Source organism: Elephas maximus, chromosome 19 (genome assembly GCF_024166365.1).
Source record: "Elephas maximus indicus isolate mEleMax1 chromosome 19, mEleMax1 primary haplotype, whole genome shotgun sequence".
Classification (NCBI taxonomy): Eukaryota; Metazoa; Chordata; class Mammalia; order Proboscidea; family Elephantidae; genus Elephas; species Elephas maximus.
Genome location: NC_064837.1, coordinates 70,895,285 through 70,917,781, shown reverse-complemented (window position 1 = coordinate 70,917,781; position 22,497 = coordinate 70,895,285). Strand labels below are relative to the sequence as shown.

The 22,497-nt window shown below is 55.0% G+C and overlaps 1 protein-coding gene across 5 annotated transcripts in view; it reads right to left on the bottom strand.

The window, feature by feature from the left end:
• Positions 1 to 12,000: 12,000 nt before the first annotated feature.
• RPTOR (regulatory associated protein of MTOR complex 1) overlaps positions 12,001 to 22,497 on the bottom strand; it is a 445,897-nt gene continuing 435,400 nt past the window's right edge. For 4 of the 5 annotated variants that reach the window (XM_049860920.1, XM_049860922.1, XM_049860924.1 and 1 more), the window contains 6 exons: positions 22,368 to 22,474; positions 17,485 to 17,612; positions 16,095 to 16,181; positions 14,889 to 15,005; positions 14,492 to 14,621; positions 12,002 to 14,246 (listed from right to left, as the gene is read on the bottom strand). In XM_049860920.1, the coding sequence (XP_049716877.1) occupies positions 14,178 to 14,246; positions 14,492 to 14,621; positions 14,889 to 15,005; positions 16,095 to 16,181; positions 17,485 to 17,612; positions 22,368 to 22,474 (638 nt within the window). In that variant the 3' untranslated portion in view covers positions 12,002 to 14,177. Of the gene's footprint in view, positions 14,247 to 14,491; positions 14,622 to 14,888; positions 15,006 to 16,094; positions 16,182 to 17,484; positions 17,613 to 22,367; positions 22,475 to 22,497 lie in introns of all 5 variants that reach the window. The other variant, XM_049860923.1, reaches the window with a different exon arrangement.

Below are 22,497 nucleotides of genomic sequence, written 5' to 3'. Positions count from 1 at the left end.
AAGGATGGTTTGAAGATGAGGAAAGAAAAATATTAATCCCTAGCTCAATGGTTTAGAAAGTTGTCAAGGGCCTACCTGACTCCACCCACTATGAACAGGAAGCCCTAACTAATCTACTAAAAAGAGTAGCCGAGGGAAGAGGCCTAGAAAGAACAAACAAGTGGCAAAGGCCTGCGAAACTTGCTTATGTAACAATCCACAAAACCACCCCATTTCCCCTCCTTTGGCCTGACCAATCCAACACCGAAGCTCATACCCAGGAGAAGAAAGGCAAATAGACTTCACTGTGGTGCCTCCTAAGCAAGAATATAAATATCTGCTTGTCTTCGTAGATATGTTCACACGGTGGGTTGAAGCTGTCCTCACCAGGTCAGAAAAAGCCACTGACGTATGTAAGGCCCTCCTCAAAGAGCTTATTCCCCGTTTCAGTCTGCCAAAATTGCTCCAAAGTTGACAACGGTCCTGCCTTTATAGCAAAGGTTACCCAGGGCCTAGCATCATCTTTAAATATTAGATATAAATTACACACTGAGTGGCATCCTGAATCATCTGGAAAGGTAGAAAGAATGAACCAAACCCTTCAAAGGCACCTGGCAAAACTCTGCCAAGAAACTCAAGAGACCTGGCTACAGATGTTGCCTGTGGCCCTCTTAAGAATAAGAATGGCCCCCAAGAGGAAGGTGAAAGCACAGTACTTTTGAAATGTTCTATGGAAGACCATTCTTAACAACAGACCTTTTCTTTGACGCTGAAACAACTAATGCCCTGTAGTATGTTATAAATCTAGGACAGGTGCAGGAAGCCCTCAGAGAACATGGAAACAAAATATTGCCTGCCCCCACTGGAGATGAAGATACCACCCTTAAACCCGGGGATTGGGTCTTGCTAAAATCCTGGAAGGAATGGTCCCCGGCGGACCAACTTCAAGAAAAATGGGAAGAACCTCACCAGGTCATATTAGCTACTCCAACGGCCATAAAACTGAAGGGAATAAAACCATGGATTTGTAATTATCGGCTTAAACTTTATCCTCCGCAGGAAATCAGGGAGCCGGAAGAGGCCCTGTCTGAATATGCTTGCGGCCCCATCAAAGACCTCCAGTTCTTGTTCAAAAGGACAGATAAGTAATCCTAAATGGCCAAGAAACTGAAACTCTCCCTCCTGCTACTTCTCCTTGCACAGAGTAGCAGGACAGTAGGAAGACAACTCATTAGTCAGACTAGTCGGGGCATACAACTCAGGGTCAAACTTAACTAACTGTTGGATGTGTTTTCATGAACGACACTCCACCATGACCAGCCGCCCCTCTTTTGAGGTTTTTTCCAGTTACAAATTTTTCTGACACTCCCAATGCATATATCTCTACTACCCTACCTTACACACAGGTGCCAGTCCTTTTGATAGAGATGATATTTTCCAACCATGCCTTATGGTTCAACCCAATGAACCTTTCCCTATCCTGTGACCAAGACAATAGAACCTTTAAACTAAGACCCACCCAAAAATTCTAATTTTCAATTACACTCACGAACAGAGCTGTGTTCTAACTGATGGATTGCAAGAAGGTGACCCATACCAATGACTCTGCACGAAGTTCCCTTTTAATGTAGGCATCTGATTAAGCTGTTATCAACTCAACTCCACCACATTCCAAGTACCGTACCTGAATGAACAAGTTCTACCACTGACTGTATTCCACAAAAGAACATCTATATTTTCCCTTCAACTACTTCCCAGGTCTGGCTCTTAAAGCCCTTTAAGAGCCCCAGAATATAGAGACTTTTCAATGCAAACCCAGTTATTTATGCTGTAGTCCAGGCTCAACATAACAGCCCCCTATTTTCTTGGTTGCTTAATGCCAACACCTCTATAAACCTACACAACACTGACCATAGCCCACTCCTACGAGCCCGTAAGGGGTTCTAGTTTGCCTGCTTAGACAAAAACAATTATACCTGGGCATTGGGATGCCTTGACCTGGCCATAGTGAGTGCTAGCTGCTTCCTGGGCATTATAACACCTAACAACAAAACAGTTACAATCTTCCAAGCCTCTTCAACTCCAAACGTAGGTTCTTTAAGAGTCCTTACTCAAAGAAAAAGGGAGCAGGGCATTGGGGTGGTGCTGATTACCCGTATAGCCCTAGAGATCACTGCATTAGTTGGAGCCCTCACTGGATTCATGGTAGGTGTTATTATAATAATAACAAGTCCAAAATGTGTCTAGGATCCTTCAAGAAGTCAGTACTGACTCCAGGCAGAGTCTGTTAGCCCTGCAGAAGTCTCTGGGTTCACTAGTCAATATGGTCATGGACCACAAGATTGTCTTAGATTTCCTCCTGGCTGAACAAGGGGCCATCTGGGCAGTTGCAAACAGCTCTTGCTGTATGTACGTTAATGCCTCTGTGGAGGTAGAGCTTCGGGCTCAGGGAATCGTCCAACATGCTGAATGGTTAAATACAGCCCACACCCAAATGAGTAAAAATATCTAAAACCAGATTAAGGAATACCTTACTTCCCTGACTTGGTTCCTTCCCATTCTGGGGCCCGCAGTAACAATTCTCCTGTTGTTTTTGTTTGGCCAGTGTTTGTTCAAACTACTGGTCAAATTCATGACTTCCGGGCTTAAGGAATTCCAAATAAAGCTCATGATGCTACAGGGATACCAACCAGTCTTGGCTATAGATAACCCTAGTTCCTATAAATCTCTAGAACAGGCAGAGAGAGATTTCTACTGTATTAGGCAGGACAGTACCCATTTGCAAGCATGAAGAAGTTACAGAAGAAGAGACCTTCACCCATGTTCCCTTTAAGAATAAAGAGTATGAAATCTCTGGGGGGGGGGGGGCGGGGATTGAGACAGATAGGGTTAACTGTGGCGGTGGCTGAACAAAAGAGGTGTTAAAAGATTATCATCTAGAACTTGGGTAAACAGGAACCACACCCTGTCGAGAGACAGATAGGGTTAACTGTGCTGGTGGAACAAAAGAGCTTTTAAAAGATTACCGTCTGGAAGCTGGGTAAACAGGAACCCACCCTGTCAACATGAGATAAGATTGAAACAACCCATGAATTACTATCTCCTTCTTAGTGTTTTTCTAGTCCCCTCCTGTTTTACAGGCTCCACATGCACAGAAGAACAAAGTGTGACCACTGCTTAACCTTCCTTAGCCTTCTGAAGATGGTGATGTAGTGCCGAAGATCAAGTGCGCTTGTGCTGTATCCCATAATAAGTGATGCCAAGGGCTGCTGAGAGGACTCCAACTTGAATATCAGCGGGTTTCATCTTAGATTCCAGATGTGTGGCAACCTAATTAGCATACACCACCATTCTGAGAAGTACCTGCCCCTTGAAAGAAGCCCACTAAATATTCATTACTCTATTGTCTCCACCGAACCCATATAAAGCCCTAGCCTTGCTTACCTTTTTGAGTCAGTTTTTTGGAGAGGCTTAGATCCTCACTGACGCCTTTTGCTTGACTCAAGCAAAATAAAGCTTGCTGAAGATAAGGTTTGTTTTTCACGTGTATTCTCACTCAGGAAAATACAAGGACCCTTTGTCTCAGATTGGCAACATTGCTGCTGGGTCCCCAGCGATGTATACATGCCCTTAATAAACTTTCTCGCTCTTTCTGACTTGGAGTACATTTCATTGGCTCTACTGCTCCAAGGCATGGACCCTAACTGGGTGACAACCTCACAGTCCTCCTGGTCCTAATTTCCACCATAACATTGCTTTGCAGCTGCTTCTTGGTCTCCCAAGACCTTGCCTTCAAGAAGCACTTCATTCCAGGAAATTTCAGAGATGTGCTCTGCCGTAGCATGCCTCAGCTACTAAAAAAAAAAAAAAAAACCCAAACCTGTTGCTGTCGAGTCGATTCTGACTCATAGCAACCCTATAGGGCAGAGAAGAACTGCTCCATAGAGTTTCCAAGGAGTGGCTGGTAGATTAGAACTGCTGACCTTTTGGTTAGCAGTCGTAGCACTTAACCTGTACACCACCAGGGTTTCCCCTTGGCTACTAGAGTCCTGTTTTTCACAGATCATCACCTCGTATAACCAAGGACTTAATTTCCTAGCACTTGCATAAGAAAAATGCCACAAGCTAGTGATTTTAAAGAGCAGGAACTTATGGTTTCACTGTTTTGGAGTCTAGAAATCCAAATCAGGGCACTGGCTCTAGGGACAGGTCCTTCCTTGTTGGTAGCCTTGGGCGTTCCTTGGCTTGTAGACAATCCTTACGTGGTCTGTTTTTCTTTTTTATAAAACACCACTGAGAAGAGATTAGGGTTAGGACCCACCCTACTCTGTTATGACCTCATTGACATAACAAAAGAAAAATCCTATCAACAAACAGTCACAATCAAAGTACAGGGGTTAAGACTGCAACATATCTTTTGGGGGACATAATTCAATCCATGACAAGCAATTCTAGTTTTTTTTTGTCATTGAGGGTCTGTTTCCTGGGCTGACTTTGGTACCAAATACTGCATCACTTGGGGTTTACTCAGGAACACAGGAAGCCTTCTGGGCACTTCCAGCAGGAAGGTATTTAATACTGGGAATAATTGAGTACTTCAAAACCCTTGAAAGGGTTGGCAAAACAAAGGTTGTGGAGGGCCACCCGTGGATTTCAGGCAGCGGGTGAGATTTTCAGAGAGCCTGGAGTTTGCAGGGACCACAGAAAACTCTCGTCGATGGGCACTGCTGTTTCTGTACCAAGTATGATACTGCCTAGAGGCCACTGCAAAGCCTCCTGCCTGCCAAAGCCCTCAGGGGGCCTGCTGTGGCAGAGGAGCACCCCTGTCAGGAATTCACTTCTCTCCCACCCTTCAAACTGCAGGTGAGCACTTCTTACAGTGGAAATTGGCCTGGATCTGCCACTGAGGGATTCCAGCCATGAATACCAGGGGGCAAACGGAGAAGCAACATGGAGCTGAGCTGCCCACAGACAATCTGGCACAAGGAGTCAGAAGACCACAGGGTATCAGGGAAGGTGCCAACAAGGAGGTGGTATTTGGGGCAGCCCATAAATGATAGGCAGACATGGGGCGGGGGCATACAAATGGTGTGGAAAATGTGCTCCTTGTGAGGAGCAGTCACACAAAAGGCTATCAGTGTCCACTAGGTCCCTCTGCCCAAGTGCCCCTTCTTGGTATGGTGAAGGGTGCTGGAGGCCACCATGAGGATATCCCAGGCCAAGTGCACGTTGGTCTTTGGGTGCAGATCCTGAACTTTAACCGACTTAGGTGAAGGGAGAACTGACCGACATGGTAACCAGTGTGGGAACCATCCTGGACTCTCTTTGTCCCTCATCTCTACTTTTCTGTCCACATTGGCTTCCGTCTCTCAGGCCAGCTTCCTCGGTGGGCCTGGAAAGCTTGGTCCCATGGAAAAACGATGTTCACCTTGGGCCTACATGCAAAATTCCCAGGGAAGGGCTCTGATTGGCCAGTGTGGACCACCTTCCTTCCCTGGACCAGTCAGCTGTGGCCATGGGGGTAAGGAAGGATGATTGGCCTGGCTTGGGAGTTGCAGCCACTCCTGAGCCAATCAGCAGTGGGATGGGGGCAGGGTCCCCTCTGTGTGACATGTGTGGTGGTGCTCATGCCCAGCTTGGCCAAGGAACACAGGGGAACGTTGGCCAAGGAACACAAGGAACAGGGTGGCAAACAAACAAACAAACAAAACTGTTGCTATCGAGTGGAACTGTGCTCCATAAGGTTTTCTTTTATTATAAAAATACACACAACATAGCATTTGCCAATTCAACATTTTTCAGGTGTACAATTTAGCAATATCAAAGACATTAGTCGTGTTGTGCAATCATCACCTACAAGCATTGCCAAATTTCCCATCACCACAAAGAGAAACTCACTTCTTCCATATGGTTTTCAATAGCTGAGCACCAGTGGCACGGTGCTTAAGAGCTACGGCTGCTAACCAAAAGGTCAGCAGTTTGAAGTCACCAGCTGCTCCTTGGAAACTCCATGGGCCAGTTCTACTCTGTTCTACAGGGTCTCTATGAATTGGAATCGACTCGATGGCAACCTGTAATCTTACAGAAGTAGATAGCCAGGCCTTTCTTCTGCGGCTGGAAGAGCTTTAAATTGTATGTGAGGGGGCAGAGCCACAGCTGGTGAGCTGGTGGGGTACAGACAGACTGTAAGGGAACATGCAGGGCTCTGACTGTGGGAAATCAGAAATCATTTCACTCATCCTGGCCAGGAGTCAGGACCCAGGCATTGTGGCAGGAGCAGAGAAGAGAGAAACTCAGGGAACATTCTGGAATAAGTCAAAAGCATTAAGGCACAGTCCCAGGGGTTGGCGGAAGTACAGAAAAGTGTTGGTGCTGAAGACAAGTGGGCGGGGGGGGGCGGTGGCTGGACACTACTTGGAGCCCCCGTGTGTGGGCCACATGGACCCTTGGGGACCAGTCAGGGGAGCCAGCCTGAGGAGGAGGGTGTTGCTCCGAGAGAAGCTGGGTCCTGGACAGGCCAGGAGCGGGCACTGGGAAGAGCTGGCTTTCTGGTGGTCCTCAAGGGGCCCTGCAGAAGCAGATTCAGGGGTAGGGTTACCCTCCATGTAGACACATCTTTTGGGGGCTTGAGCAAAAGGGGGTTGGCGGAAGCGAGTCGGGCCTCGGGGGTTACTGGGTCTACTCCCCGGCTGACCTCGCACAAGGGCAGAGGGAGCGCTCTGCTCGCCGGCCACACGGTGGCGCTGCAGGACAGCCTGGCCGCCCTTGCCCGCAGCATGGAGGTTCCGCAGACACTCGGGCCAGGTTCTCAGCTGAGCAGAACTGCCTTCCTTCCCACCAGCCATGGGGCAAGGAGCCACCCCTGGGGTCTTCCTGGGACCCTGCCCCTGGTGTTGGCTCCTTCACGTGCAGCCACGGGGAGGGGGGGTGGTCCAGGACACCCGGGTGGGGTGGGGTGAGGGTGGGTATCAGAACCTGGACAGGTGAGCAGGAAGGGGAGCCCTGTGCAGTGCCACATGGCCACCTGGGCTGGCAGCTCACTCACTCATTCACACTTCCTCCCGCCCTCCTTCCTTCTTTCCATGTCCCCATCTCCCCACTCACAGGCCCTGTCTGGGCTTCAAGGGACAAGATGGACGTGGCCCCTGAAGAAAGGGGCCTGCATGGGGGGGCAGGGTGATGTGTTGGAATGACCAGGAGCGAGACAGCAGGGGGATAGAAGGGGACAGTGAGTGGATAGTGAGGGGACAGTGAGGGATAGTGAGGGGACAGTGAGTGGATAGTGAGGGATAGAGAGGGGACAGTGAGGGGACAGTGAAGCTGCCTAACGCCCCAAGGACCACCTAGCCTTGAACTGCAGTCACCGTGAGAGCCCAGGGGTGCTGAGTGCTGCCTTCTGGGGGTGTGCTCTGTGCAGGGATCATGGACAGGGAGTTGGGGTGGGCTTGCCACAAGGAGGAGACGGGGTCGTGGTGGGACGTTCAGCCTGGGCCCGTACGTGGCCTTGTGAGCCAGGTTTGCTATTGGAACCCCACGTCTGTCTCTGGAGGTGGGGCCAGCCCAGAGGCCAGGGGCCAGCCCAGAGGCCAGGGGCCAGGCAGGGCACACTTTGGGTGGCGTCCTGACCCAGGCCTGCTCTCTGGCTTGGGTCACTGCCAGCTATGGGCCCCGGGCCAGGCAGGCTCCCTTGGGGTTTGTTAGGGTTGAATTGCGTTCCCTCAAAAGATGCTCAGATCCTTCCTCTGGTACCTGTGAATGCAACCTTGTTTGTCTTTGCAGATGTTATTTGGTTAACATGAGGTGGTACTGGTGTCAGATGGGCCCTGATCCGATATGACTGGGTCCTTATGAAAGGAGACACAGACAAGCTCAGAGATGCAAACCCAGGGGAAATGGCCATGTGCCAGTGAAGGCAAAGACAGAGAGATGTGGCCACAAGCCTGGGAATGTCTGGGGCCACCAGAAGCTGGAAGAGGCAACGAAGAATTCTCCCCTAGAGCCTTGGGAGAGAGCATGGCCCTCCCCACTCCTTGAATTCAGATTTCTAACCTCCAGAAGGAGCCCTGGTGGTGTAGTAGGTAAGAGCTTGGTTGCTAACCAAAAAGTTGGCAGTTCGAATCCACCAGCCACTCCTGGGAAACTCTGTGGGGTGGTTCTACTCTGTCCTTATAGGTTGTTGGGAGTTGGAATTGACTCACTGGCAGCTCCTTTTTTTTAATCTCCAGGCTGTGAGAGAACAAATGCCTGTTGTTTGGGGACTTGATTCAGCCGCCTCAGGAGGCCAGTCCAGGGTCTGTGAGCCAGGCCTGGGGTGTGCAGAGGTAGCCCCTTGAGATGTGGGCGGAAGGGTGAAGCCAACTCGCTCGTGAACTGGCTTCCCTTTGCCGGTGTCTCCCCCTCCCAACGCAGCATGCTGTCCCCTCCCTGGGGGCTGGGTTTGGACCACGAGGCTGGCAGAGTTCACCCTAAATAGGGGGCTCCAAACCCATAAGTTTTCTTCTTCCCACAGAAACAGCGCCCGGCTGGGGTTCGAAAGGCCAGCTCTGGAAGACTCTACTGACCAGACGGGGTGAATCGAGCCCATCCCAAAGAGCAAAGACCCCTTTGTTTCCAAGATGGGTGTGGCATCCTGGCTCCATGGCCTCAATGGGGCTTCACGTTGGCCCCCAGGGTTTGGGACGGGCAAGTGCCCTCGAGTCCCAGGCCTATTTTGGGAACATAAAGCCCCCTCACTGAACCACATCCATGGAGGCAGGCAGACCCTGGCTCCCCAGCAAATCCAGAACCTGCATCAATAGCCGATGCTACTGAGGGTACCAGTGGTTACCATATCCTAGGGACCACCCAGCCCGGCGCTGACACAGACCCTAACTTTAACATTTCTAGGCCTCTTCCCTGACGTCAGCCAGGCTGCCAGCCTGCCCTGAGCCATGAGGAGGTGGGGGGTGCCCAGGACCACGAGAGGCTCACGGTCCTTCCAACCCCACCACCTGCCTCCTCCAGCCCCTGGGTCTCACCCACTCACTTGCCATCCTGGGGGGAGGCAACGAGGCCTCCAGTTCACAGAGGCGGCTAACATCCTTCCCAGGGGCCACTCATGGAAGAAAGAAACGGGATTGAAAGGCAGAGGGTGTGGCTGGCGGGGCCTTCAATTCACTGTGGGCTTTCCTCCCCCGGCTCGCTCTGCAGGCCCCACTTCCTCCCTCTGACCAACAGGCCACTGGCCCCTGCAACTCCACCCAGAGGAGGGCAGGGCCTTCCCAAGCTTGGACCCTCCAGACAGGGCTTACTGAGGCCAGGGTGGGGACAGCAGAGGTGCCCTTTGTCCAGGGCACATTTTGCCCATGGCCCCCTGGGAGCTGCGGGGCCTGTTCCCATGTGGAGTGGGTTTGGGAGCACCCGAGCAGGGAGGTGGACCCATGTGTGGCTCTGACTTGGGTAACCCCCACTGAGGGCCCTGGCAGCTCGACACTGAGGGTCCGGTGCCCACTCCATCGGCCGGCTACCCAGCTCAGCCCAGGTGGACGTGAGCACCGGGGAAAGGCCTGGAGCCGGGGTCACTTTAGTCCAGGGACAGTGGGTACCGTCTGGTCCCGGGGAGCACGGTAGGGGTGTCTGCCCCGAAACACCAGGTGGGACCCCCAGAGGAACACTCGGCCTGGCCCCGGAGCGTCCATGTGCTGCCTGGCCAGGCTGAAGTGGGGGTCCCAACTGTATGGGCAGGGTTTGGGGCCTGGGTCTGACCCTCCTTTTCATGTACACGTGATTTGTCCCTGAGTCCTGGTGACAGAAAAGCAGATGCTAATGGGAAGAATATGACTCTCTCAATGGAGCGCCCCACACAGCACATGCCGGCATCCTTGCCTGAAACAAACTGGATTCTTGGAATTAGAGACCTGCGGAATTTGATCTCTTGGTTTCCATGACAACCACCCCCTCCATTTCCAGCCCCCCCCATCCAGCGGCTGGAGTCTTGGATTTCGGGTCATCTGGCCAGCTGGCTTGGTGCCACAGCCACCTCCTGAAGCCCTGAAATACCCTGGGACCTGGCAGCTGCCCATACCCATGGACACTCTCGAGGCAGGACAGCCAGTGCCCACCCTGGCAGCCTCGGCCCCTCCTACCTACTCCCTCCTCCAGCCACCATGCACAGGACAGCCAGCCCCCACCTAGCCCAGCCTCACCTCCCGTCTGCCCCCAGGGCTCCCCTTGACCCCCGCCTGGTGGCTCTGCTTGGTGGGAGGTCCTAGGCCTGCGGCCTACAGACAGAACGTGTGGTCAGCCATCCTGCTCCCAGACCTGTCAACGGTTTGGGTGATGTGGCGACAGAAATAAGGGTGCACATGGGCCAAGGTTGCTCGTGGTGGACCTAGAGATGGGAGACTGTCTTAGATTACGTGGGTGGACCTGATGTCATCACAAAACCGTTGTAATTGCTCCATAGGGTTTTCTTGATAGACATTGATCACCAGTCTTTTTCCCTAAGAGCCACCGAGTAGGTTCAAACTGCCAACTTGTAGGTTAGTAGTTGAGCCCATTAACTGTGCCACCAGGGACCTCTGTGAGCACAACGTGGAACAGGAGGCAGTGGAGGGGAGTCAGAGGACTGGATTGCCACTGCTGGCTTTGAAGTGGAGGGGCCACGAGCCAAGGAATGCGGGCGGCCTCTGGAAGCTGGAAAAGGCAGGGAAATGGATCCTCCCCTGGAGCCTCCAGAAGGAACCAGCCCTGCCAGCACCATGACATTTCGGATTTGTTCCACAAGACTGCATGACAAATCTGTGCTGTTCTGAGCTAGCAACATTGGGGCGACTTGTCACAGCAGCACTGGAGATAACGCAGAGGGGCCTCTTCCACCTGGGGACACGAGGGCCTCAAGGTCCCCCTGTGCCCATGACCTGGCCTTTTCCTCCCACCATGCCCGCAGCCCCTGGGCGGCTGCTGTCCCCTGGGACCCTTCCCTGGCCATGCCCACGCCATGCGCCTGTGTTGCTGGCTCTTGCATTTGGGGGACAAGGGAAGACAGGTACTCAGTGATGTAGGAGCCACGCGGGGCTGGAGGTGCCAGCACATGTTGGCGAGTGAGGACGTGTCCCGGGAACAGATGAGCCTCTCCAGGCGGGGACCTCGCCAATAGTGGCTCCGAGCCCTCTCCTGAGCAGTGGCCATGGCAGGGACGCTGGAGTGGCCGGCCTCAGTGCTGGGCAGTGTGCACCAGTTCTCTCTCAGGGGCAGAGCCCCATGGGCCTGTCCCTGGGTGCACCCCAGCCCTCACGTGGGGTGCAGCAGGGTCTCTGCATGTGGCCTTGGTCAGGGTGCATGGGTTAGGTCCGCTCCTGCTGCCTGAGCCTCTATCTTCTCTCTGGGGGTGACCGAGCTGTCCCTTGCTGCCTCCAGGGCTGAGAGAGGTGTGAGGGCCACCGAGATGACCCACAGGACCCTTGGGCAGCCATCGCTGTCCATACCCCCTTTCGCCTGCCTGCGCAGCCCCTCAACCCTGGGCACCCTCAGCAATACTCCCCACTCCCTGCAGTGACCCCAGGGCCACTCCTGGCTCTGTGGAAACACCCCACCCCTAAGGAGGCTCTGCTGGCTGGCCGTGGCCCATGAAGCGGTCAGGAGTTGGGTGACGGCTGCAAGGCCACAGAGCCTGGGCACATGAGGTAGGAGGGCATTCAGGCCGTGTCACTTTGCTTGTCCATTTGGGTGTTTTCCTGGACAAACTGTCTACACACAGGGCTGGGAGTGCTGCTGAAGAGAGGTCAGCGCCTTTTTCTGTCCACTCCTGTTGACAAGGGACAAGGACATTGCCTGAGGGACACGCCAGGCCCAGAGCTCCGAGGTGGGGCCCCCGGGGACAGGCCTGGCTGTCTGCAGAGAGGACTGCACCCAGGGGCCCCCATGTGCCCCCCCTGCCCCTGCAGCAGGGCTGGAGCGGAGCCTCCTTGGGGGGAAGGTCATAGTGGGACAGAGCAAAGCTATTCAACTTGCCTCCAACATGGCAGACATACCTTTTCCCTGAAAGACAGAGCCCAGCCAGTCCTCGCTGCATTCATGTTTATTGACAGCTTGTCCTTCTTGTTCACTGCACATCACAGTTCCGTGTGTTTCCAAAGTCTTTCAATTTGCATTTTGGTAAAATAAATAGAGATACGTGAACCTTTAGGTCGGTGCTTTCTCGCACCTGGTCAACTTCATGATTGAGTTTTCGCATCAGCCCTGAACACCTGCCTGGCACAGACATGCACCCACCTGTCCGGCCCCCGCAGGCTCTGAGGGACGGCAGGGCCAAGTGGGCAATGGGCCACAGGCAGCAGAGGTGTGGGGGCCTCCCCTGCGTGCCGCCTGCAGTTCGCAGGGATGGTTTTGTCTCAGAACAAACAAATGCGCATGAGGTTAGGATCAGTGAGTCAGCTACTACCAGGTCAGTGTCTGTGGGCAGAGTTGGGCTTCCAGAAGGACCCAGGCCACCCCCTGGGACCCTACAAGCTGACAAATGCTGTCTGAGCTAGTGGCCCTGCCTGGAATCCTGGGGTCCGCGTCTCTTGTGGCCTTTCTGATTCCTCGAGGCTCTGCCCCCAGAACATGGCTGCCCGGCTCCAACACAGACACCCAGGCTACGGTGCCCAGCCCAGGACTGCCTGCTGGGCCCACCAACCAATGCCACTCTGGGCGAGGGCAGAACAGTCATCCAAAACACCAGGGAGCAGACTTCCCATGGCAACTGTTATTCATAATTCCACCATTTTTGGCCTTTTACCCTACACCTGTCTAATGAGTGCTGGCGATTCCCACAGGAAGAGGGAGAAACGCTTTCCGGGGGATCATCACTGTGCTGTGTCTATGGCTGCTCAGCCCGGGGCTCTGGTCCCTCCTGGGGAGTCAGCACACAGCTCCCCTCGGCTCACACACGCACTCATGTGCACACACCCATCCACACCAACATACATACATACGTTTACACCCGCCTGCACTGACACACACGTGCACACCCACCCGTACTCACACACACACGTGCACATCTGCTCACACTGACATGCACACATGCATGTACATCCGCTCAGACTCACACACATGCACACACCCCCCGACACACCTGACACACGCTACAGCAATGACCAAGGAGCTCTCCTGCACGGCAGATGGCCAGACGCTTTGGTTACACAGTGCATGGGGACAAAGGGCTGGAGGGCGTGACTCAGGGATGCGGCCTGCTGTTGACCCACAGGTGCTTTTGGGGGATCTAGCCGTGCCTTGGTATCCACATGCGTGTGCATGCCTGGCAGGGGAACATGGTGCTCTCACATACATGTTCACACGTGTAGGACAGGTACTGGTGCCTGCATGCCTGTGCACACATGTGGTGGACCAGGTAGGAGACTGTAGTCCCAGCACATATATGCACGTGTGTGTGGACCTGAGTGAGGGGCTGTGGTCCCCACACATACATGTCACGCGTGTGCCAGGCATGGGCAGGGGAGAGCAGTGCCTCAGAGAGAATGGAGCCACAGGGCGAGGCGGTGGCGGAATGACCAGGGACCTATCTGTCCAGGGCCACAGGCCCTGCTCCTGCTGTGGATGCCATGAGTCCTGCCCAGGAGCGGGGGTCTCCACAGGAGGTGCCTGTGGTCCTTACCACCTGCGACTGCGAGCTAGCCCACTGGGAGTTGCGCCGAGCCCCAGGTACACACGTGGCTCAGGGAGGCATCTTCACCTTCCCTTCCGTGGTCTCATCTCTCGCCTCTTTCTGCCTGCTTGTGGGGGCTCCTGGGCGCACGCGGGCAGCACCTCCTCTTAGCTTGCTCGCTCGTTGGGTCTTGGCCAGAGCGGGTGCACAGGGGCCACCGAGCTCCAGGCTGCCTGTCTGCCAGGACACGAGCTGGCCATCCAGGTGCCTGTCTACAGCCATTGCTCTATCGATGGAGAACAGCATGCCCGTGCTGCCCCAGGTAAGCTCTCAGGAGAAAAATGCAACAGGGCTGGGTCCCGTGTTCTTAGCCGAGTGGCAGCCTCGCTGTTGGGCCAAAGTGACAGCACTAGCCCTCCCCTCCCAGACTTCCTGGACATCTCAGCAGAGCCGGAGCGCACGCCACCTCATGCCAGTAGCTCAGTCAGGACTGAATGCGGGTGGCCCCGCGCTCCGGCTCCTTCTCTATGTACATTGCGGGGCAGCACTGGCAGAGACCTGGCCGCGGCCGCTATCTGACGCGCTTCTCCACAGAGTACACGGAGATGTAGTAGTCGTTGCTCCCGACTGCCAGGTGAGGCTGCAAGAGAGAGCAGGGGTGAGGGGCGGTGGGGAGCTGGGGACACTGTACCCCAAGAGAGAGCAGGGGTGAGGGGGAGTGGGGAGCCAGGGACGCTGTACCCTGAGAGAGAGCAGGGGTGAGGGGTGGTGGGGACCCGGGGACGCTGTACCCCAAGAGAGAGCAGGGGTGAGGGGGCAGTGGGCAACAGGACCTGGGTGAGGGGTGCTGTGCTCCCCTCCCCCCCCTTCAGCACAGGTACAGACCCAGTGCGGGTGGAAGGCCAGGCAGCTGATGGCCCCCACTCTCTGGCCCATGAAGCCGTCGTAGTACTTGATGTTGTTGATCAGTTCCCCGTTGCCGTTGTAGATGGCGGTGAACTGATTCATTGAGCCGCTGGGGTGGGGAGGGGGGGTACAGAGATGTCAGGGCATCCGAGTGAGAGAGGCTCCACAGCCCCCGGGGACGAGGTCTGCACCGTTGGGAAGGCTGGGAGCAGACTTGTCCCTGGTCAGTCTCAGGCACCGGGCTTCATCCCCAGGTGGGCCGACTGCACCCGCCTGGGGGCCAGGCCGGGGCCATCAGGAAAGCCAAGGGCGGGTGGACACGGATGACAGGCAATCACATCTCTCCAGCCTGTCCTGGCATGGGGGCGGCACCTACCAGGCGATGAGGTTGGCCTGCGGGTGGATGTCCAGGGCCGTCAGCCCCTTCACGATCTGCAGCACGTTCACCGACTCCGGCATGCGGGGGTCAAAAAATCGGACATCCCCGTTGACACTGCCAGGGGGAACAGTGATGCCCTGGGCTCAGCCCACAACTCCACAGGCCCTGACACTGCTGAGGGTGAACAGTGATGCTGCAGGCTCAGCCCACAGCTTCACTGGCCCTGAAACTGCCATGGGGAAGTGATGCCACAGGCTCAGCCCATGACTCCACGGGCCCTGACACTGCCGAGGGGGAACAGGGATGCCGTGGGCTCAGCCCACAACTCCACAGGTCCTGACACTGCCGAGGGGGAAGTGATGCCGCGGGATTAGCCCACAGCTCCACTGGCCTTGACACTGCCAGGGGGAAGTGAGGCCACGGGCTCAGCCCACGACTCCACAGGCCCTGACACTGCCAGGGGGAAGTGATGCCAAAGGCTCAGCCCACGACTCCACAGGCCTTGACACTGCTGAGACGGAACAGTGATGCCACGGGCTTAGCCCAGGATGCCACAGGCCCTGATGTCTGGGAGCGGCCCCCCAGCCCAGAGCCCTGGCACTATGAGTTTCCCGCCCAGCCGGAGCCCTGGGTCTGGAAAGACTCAGCTGCACAGATGCAGAGGAGGGCAGGGGCTGCCTGCTCTGACCACAGCAGAGACTGGGCCCCATGCGGGACACAGGGATGAGCCGTGGGCCCTGCCCTGCCCCGGCGAGGCCGCCCCGAGAGCTGCACTGTTTTCAGATGACAAATGGGACAGAGCGTTTCTTTGAAGGAACGTGGCCTTGTGACAGGTAATTGCGCCTTATCCCTTTAATGGGCAACCAAATACCTGCTGCTTTCAGCAGCGCTGGCAGAGCCACCAAGGCGGTTTGTGGGTGGACAGCTGGGGATGGTGTGGGGTCCTGCAGCCTGTGGCTGGTCTGCCCACTGCACCCTCCTCCTCTTGGGCTGTGTGAGACCGGGAAGGACACCAGGAAATCTCCCTGTGTACCCACGGGCCCAGCCCCTGCCCTGCACCCTGACCTCTGTGGCCACCCCAGATGGATGCTCATTACTGCCCTGAAAGGCTGGATCCGGTGCTTGAGTCCCAGCCATGTAAACAGCAGGCCAGGCTTTGAGTGGCTGTGTTTCCCAGCAAACTGTGTCCTGTAGGCTCCTCACCTGACGCTCATGATGTGGCCCTCGGGGTGCTTCTGCAGGTGCGCCTTCACCACCCAGGCTGTGTGCTCGCGGTACGTCATGACACGGCTGCGGGGGAGGCCTGGTTAGGTGGGGGGCGTGGGGCTGAGGGGCATGGGACTGGGTGGCTGGGGGATGCAGGGACAGGTGGGGGGGCACAGGGCCAGATGGGTAAGGGGTGCAGGCCTGGTCAGGGCTGAGTGGGTGGGGGGGTACAGGGTGGGTAGGGGCGGTGCAACCTCTCCCACCAAAGCCCTGAGTTAGGTGGATTGTTGTTTCAGCTGCTGTGGTCTAGACCCAGGTTGTGTGAGCTGGAGGGAGCCATGGCATTTGGCTTTGGTTTAAACAGGAACCAGGCCTGTGCTTGAAGCAACATTGGCTCACGGAGTAGCTGGGCTGGGGTTGGTAGGCGGGGCTGTGTGCTCAGGATGGCCAGGCCGGCCTCCCCTGTTCTCCACAGACTGCCCCTCTTCAGGTCTATACCCGAGCCTGTGGCGTTCCCTCCCTCTGGACAGCCCGTGTCCTCGCTGTCGCCCCAGCCTGTGGTCTCTTGAGCCCAGCTCAGCCTGTCTGTCTGCCCATGAGGGTCTTGGGGCCCTGGGCTCCCCTCAGCTGACGTGTATACACGTGCTGTGCTCCAGCCCTCCGCACGGGCCCGCTTACCAGAACACTAGGTTAACAGGCTTGTCTGTCCAGAAGCCCAGTTCCCATGTCTGACCCCAGGCCTTGACCTGACTGTCTCTGACCGCCCCTGACCCTGGGCCCTGACCTAACCATCCCTGACCCTGGACCCCGACCTAACTGTCCCTGGCTATCCCTGACCTTGGGCCCCAACTGGACTGTCCCTGACCATCCCTGACCCTGGGCCCCAACCTGACTGTTGTTGACCCCAGGCCCTGATCTGACCATTCCTGACCCTGGCCCCTGACCTGATGGTCCCTGGCTGGTGGTGAAGCCTCTTAGCTGTACCACCTGCCCCGCCAAGCACATGTCGCACTGTCAGTGGGGCCATGGTTCCCGCTGCCTCAGGGCCGAGCGGCAGACTCAGCTACAGTCACAGGCCCAGCTCAGCCTATGCCCACCCTCAAGTCTCCGAACACCCAACCCTGAGCGGTGGGAGGTGGTACCCTGCTGGGCTCCAGGTGAACCACATACCTGGTCAAGACCCCTCCATGGCTTCTGACACTGCACCCCGCCCCCACGCCTGGCTTGGAGGACCTGTGCTCTCCAGGGCCTGGGCTGTGGGGCTGTGGCCACCTGGCCAGTAGGTGGAAGCCCCTCTGCTTGAACGCCTTGGGGAAGTGCCATGCTTCGCCAAGTCAGGACCCGAGTGGATGCTGACTGCATGTCTTGGAGGGTCTGGGGAGCTTACCACTCGCTAAGTGCCATCCTTCTGTCGTAGACGCGGATGGAGCCATCGCCGAGGCCGGCCACAATGAGGGAGCGGTGGGAGTCGCAGGACAGGCTGGTCACACAGCTGTCGGCACCCGTGGGGATGTCCTGCAGGGAGGCAGGGAGGGCCAGGTCCTGTATGGGTCTACTGACCCTTCCTTGGTGCCTGCTCCCTGCACACGCCCAGGGGAGCCACCACAGGCCCCACGGAGCCGGCAGTCACAGGGGTGGTCTGGGGGGCCGGGAGAGTTGAGTTATGGCCATTCCATGTGAACGGCGGGCTGGGGGCACCATGCTCCCGCCAGGCGGTAGAGCCTGTCACCTGCCCTGGTTCCTGGCTGCAAACACCCCTGTAGGGTGGGGCTTCAGTGCCAATTAAGCCTCCCCACAACTTCACCCTTCTTTCTAAAAAAAAGATGAGGTACACATCGGGAGGAGGATCCTCGTCAGTCCCTCTAAAACCTCTAACTCGAGGTGAGAAAGGCTCAGAGGTTGCTCTGGCTCATAACCCACCCCCCGCCTCCCTGGGTGGCCATAAATGGCAGTGAAGGACGGGCAGGTATTGGACACTAGCAGAAAGAGCAAGCTTGAAGGACAGGCCCCAAAGGACAAGATGCTCCCTGTCACAGAGGCTTGGCCAGGCAATGTGAGGACGAATGCCACACAGTGGATAACGGAGCCGCATCAGTGAGAGACCAAGGGGGCTGTGAAGGCCTATCCTAAGTGCCTATGCAGACACCCAACGAGGGCTGTCTCCTCAGACTCCTGGCGTGGCCTCCAGAGGCCCCCAAGGCCAGGCAGGGCTAGAAAGAGAAGGGGGGGCACCCACTGACTGAGGTTGCAGCCAGGGCTTGAACTGATTCCAGTTCAGACCCCAGATACACAGAATCAGAATCTATAAGTTAACAAGATCCCCAGGTGATTCTCGTGTGTAATAAACATTGAGAACCACTGTTCTATAGTGGAACCCTGGTGACACAGTGGTTAAGAGCTCAGCTACTAACCAAAAGGTCAGCAGTTCAAATCTGTCACAGACTGAATTATGTCCCCCCAGAATGTGTGTATCAATTTGGCTGGGTCATGATTCTCAGTATTGTGTGGTTGTCCTCCATCTTGTGATTGTAATTTTATGTTAAAGAGGACTAGGGTGGGGTTGTAACACCCTTACTAAGGTCACATCCCTGATCCAGTGTAAAGGGGTTTCCCTGGGTTGTGGCCTGCACCACCTTTTATCTTACAAGAAATAAAAAGAAAGGGAAGCAAGCAGAGAGTGGGGGGCCTCATATCACCAAGAAGGCAGTGCTCAGAGCAGAGCGTGTCCTTTGGACTTGGGGTCCCTGCACAGAGATGCTCCTAGTCCAGGGGAAGATTGACAAGAAGGCTGACAGAGAGAGGAAGGCTTCCCCTGGAACTGACATCCTGAATTTGGACTTTTAGCCTATTTTACTGTGAAGAAATAAATTTTTCTTTGTTAAAGCCATCCACTTGTGGTATTTCTGTTATAGCAGCACTAGGTGACTAAGACAAAATCCACTAGCTGCTCCTTGTAAACACTATGGGGCAGTTCTACTCTGTCCTATACTGTCGCTATGAGTGGGAATCCACTCAACGGCAACGGGTTTGAGTTTTTTTGGGTTTGGCTCTGCTAGTGGTTCTCAGCCCCACGTGTCTGTCAGTTTGTCATACTGTGGGGGCTTGCGTGTTGCCATGATGCTGGAAGCTATGCCACTGGTATTCAGGTAGCAGCAGGGTCACGCATGGAGGACAGGTTCCAGCTGAGTTTCCAGACTAAGACAGACTAGGGAGAAGGACCCGGCAGTCTACTTCTGAAAAGCATTAGCCAGTGAAAACCTTATGAATAGCAGCGGAACATTGTCTGATATAGTGCTGGGAGATGAGCCCCCCAGGGTGGAAGGCACTTAAAAGATGACTGGGGAAGAGCTGCCTCCTCAAAGTAGAATCGACCTTAATGACGTGGATGGAGTCAAGCTTTCGGGACCTTCATTTGCTGATGTGGTGTGACTCAAAATGAGAAGAAACAGCTGCACACATCCATTACATGTTGTCAGGAGGGATCAGTCCCTGGAGAAGGACATCATGCTTGGTAAAGTACAGGGTCAGTGGAAAAGAAGACCCTCGACGAGATGGACTGACACAGTGGCTGCAACAATGGGCTGAAGCAAAACAACAATTGTGAGGATGGCGCAGGACTGGGCAGTGTTTCGTTCTGTGGTATGTAGGGTCGCTATGAGAACCAACTTGAAGGCACCTGACGACAACAACAGTGCTTCTCAGAATTGGTCCCTAACCAGCAGCATTAGCATTGCCTGGGAATTCTTAGAAATGTAAATTCTCAGAACCTGGATGAACTGGTTTGAAGCCCTGGGGCAGGTGGTGAGGGGCCTCCATCTGTGCCTGGGCCTGTGTCTTGTACAGAGAAGGGGGACCCTCTCATGCCACCCTTTCCAGATGGTAAAAGAGTTTTCCCAAGAGAAAGTGGGAGTCAAGTTGGGCAGGGCCCTTGTGGGGCATGAGAACGGGACAGAGGGGCTAACTGCAGTGATTTCAGTGGTCACGCAAGGCTGGGAAAACCCAGGGAGCTGGTTCTGCACATGCCCACACACACATACCCCATATACACACTACAAATGCTACACATACAAACACATAGCACATATAAACACACACACTATATACACACACACCACACACACCATACACACACATCATAGACACACACCACACAAATACACCACACACATACACACACATCATACACGTACACACCACACATACACACAGGGCACACACATATACACACACCACACAGATATACATACCACACACACACCACACATGTACACACATACACACACCACACATATACAGACATACATATACCACACAAATACATACACCATACACACATCCATATATATACACACTACACACATATACCCCACATATACATACATTCTGTATATATGTACACACACATGCGTGCACATAAACCACACCAATTCAGACACACCACACACATACATATACACATCTGTCACACACACACCCTATACATACACATGACCCTCACATTTACATCACACACATACATGTCCCCCACATATACACCACACACATACACATATCTCACATATAAACCAGACACATACACACGCCCCCCATATAAACCACACACATACACCCCCCCATATACACCACACACACTCCCCCACATATACATTACACACATACACGTCCCCCACACATAAACCACACACACACGCCCCCCACATACACCACACACATGCCCCCCACATATACACCACACACACATGCCCCCCCCACATACACCACACACATGTCCCCCACATACACATGCCCCCACATATACACCACACACATACACGCCCCCACATACACCACACACACATGCCCCCCACATATACACACACATGCCCCCCACATATATACCACACACACATGCCCCCCCACATATTCACCACACACACATGCCCCCCCACATACATACCACACACACGCCCCCCCACATATACACCACACACACAGTAGTAAAGTGCTACCTGCTGTCCCGAGGAAATAACAGTGAGAAGGAATAACAGTTTTCATCTGGGGCGGTGAACGGAAGTGCACTGTTGTTGGCCTGGGAGCTCTCCAGGCCCATGTCCCCGTTCACCCTCTGCCCTCCGATTCAGCTGGGCCATGCCGTTCCCCTCATCTGCCTGGTGGACAGCTCACGAGGAAGCAGAGTGGTCTCTCTCGGTGGGGTGGGAAGAGGCGAGGCAGGAGAGGGCTTTTTGTACAACCCCTGTGTGGGCCCTGGATGGCAGGGCCCCTCCGTGGCTGCAGCCTGGCCTCTGCTGCCATGACCTGGTGTCCCCTTGGAGTCAAGGTGCAGCAAATGAGGTGCTTGTGGCTCACCAAAGGGATTGGACAGCTTGCTGCTAATGCAAATAAGGTGCACGGAACTCTATGGGGGTGGGACCATGCAAATAAGGTCAATTTGCCATCCCCACATGCTTAAAGAGAGCCAATCCCAGAGCAGGGGGATACCTAACTACCCCCAAGCAGAAGAGACGGGATTGGAGGATGTCCTTTGGACTCGGGATCCCCCCGTGAAGAACCTCTTAGACCCAGGAGACAAACAGAGAGAGCTGTAACATAAGAGATGGCACGAGATGGTGAGAGGCAGCGGCAGAGAAATGGCGGCACCAGGACCAGGAGATCAGCAGGAGAGGGCGTGGTGGACTTCCCGGCCCACAGAGCGAGAGAGCTGAGTGCCTTAGGGTCGAGGCTTACTGGTGGAGTGGGGTGCCCCTGGGGACTTACTGACAGAGCTAAACAGACTTGTAACACTTGTCCGAGCAGGGCAGAGGCCAGGCTGAGGGGCCGAGAGCCAGAGAGAGATAGCTGCCTACGGACACGACTGAGAAGAAGCTTTCCTGACCGAAGAACTGTATCCTGAGTCATTGCTGATCCTGAATTTTAACTTGTTACTTTCCTAATAAACCCCTTAACTATGAGTATTATCTATGAGTGCTGTGTGACCATCGCAACAAATTATTGAACCCAGCACAGACGTAGAAAGTGGGAGGGACGGCTGGTGTCAGAATTGGTCAAAAGGCTGGAGAGAGGAGACATGTCTGATCTCCACCTCACAGAACCAACCATCCTTCTCGGTCCTTCATGGCTAGGGAAGGAGTCTGCTTTGTGGAGTGGATGGTGGGCTCTGCCCAGATCAGGTGCTGAGGTGGAGCTGAGCTCCAGGAGGCCAGAGAGCAGAGAGGTGGGCAGGTATTGGAGCCCCTTCCCACCCACATCCCTGCCTGCTCCAGGCGCCCTTACCTGCACCTTCATCTCACGGTCCGTATCCCAGATCCGGATGATTCGCACGTCCCCTGAGCTCATGAGGAGCCCGGTCTCCTGCTCCCAGTCCACCACCATCCCGGCTCCTACAGATAGACAGACACTGGCA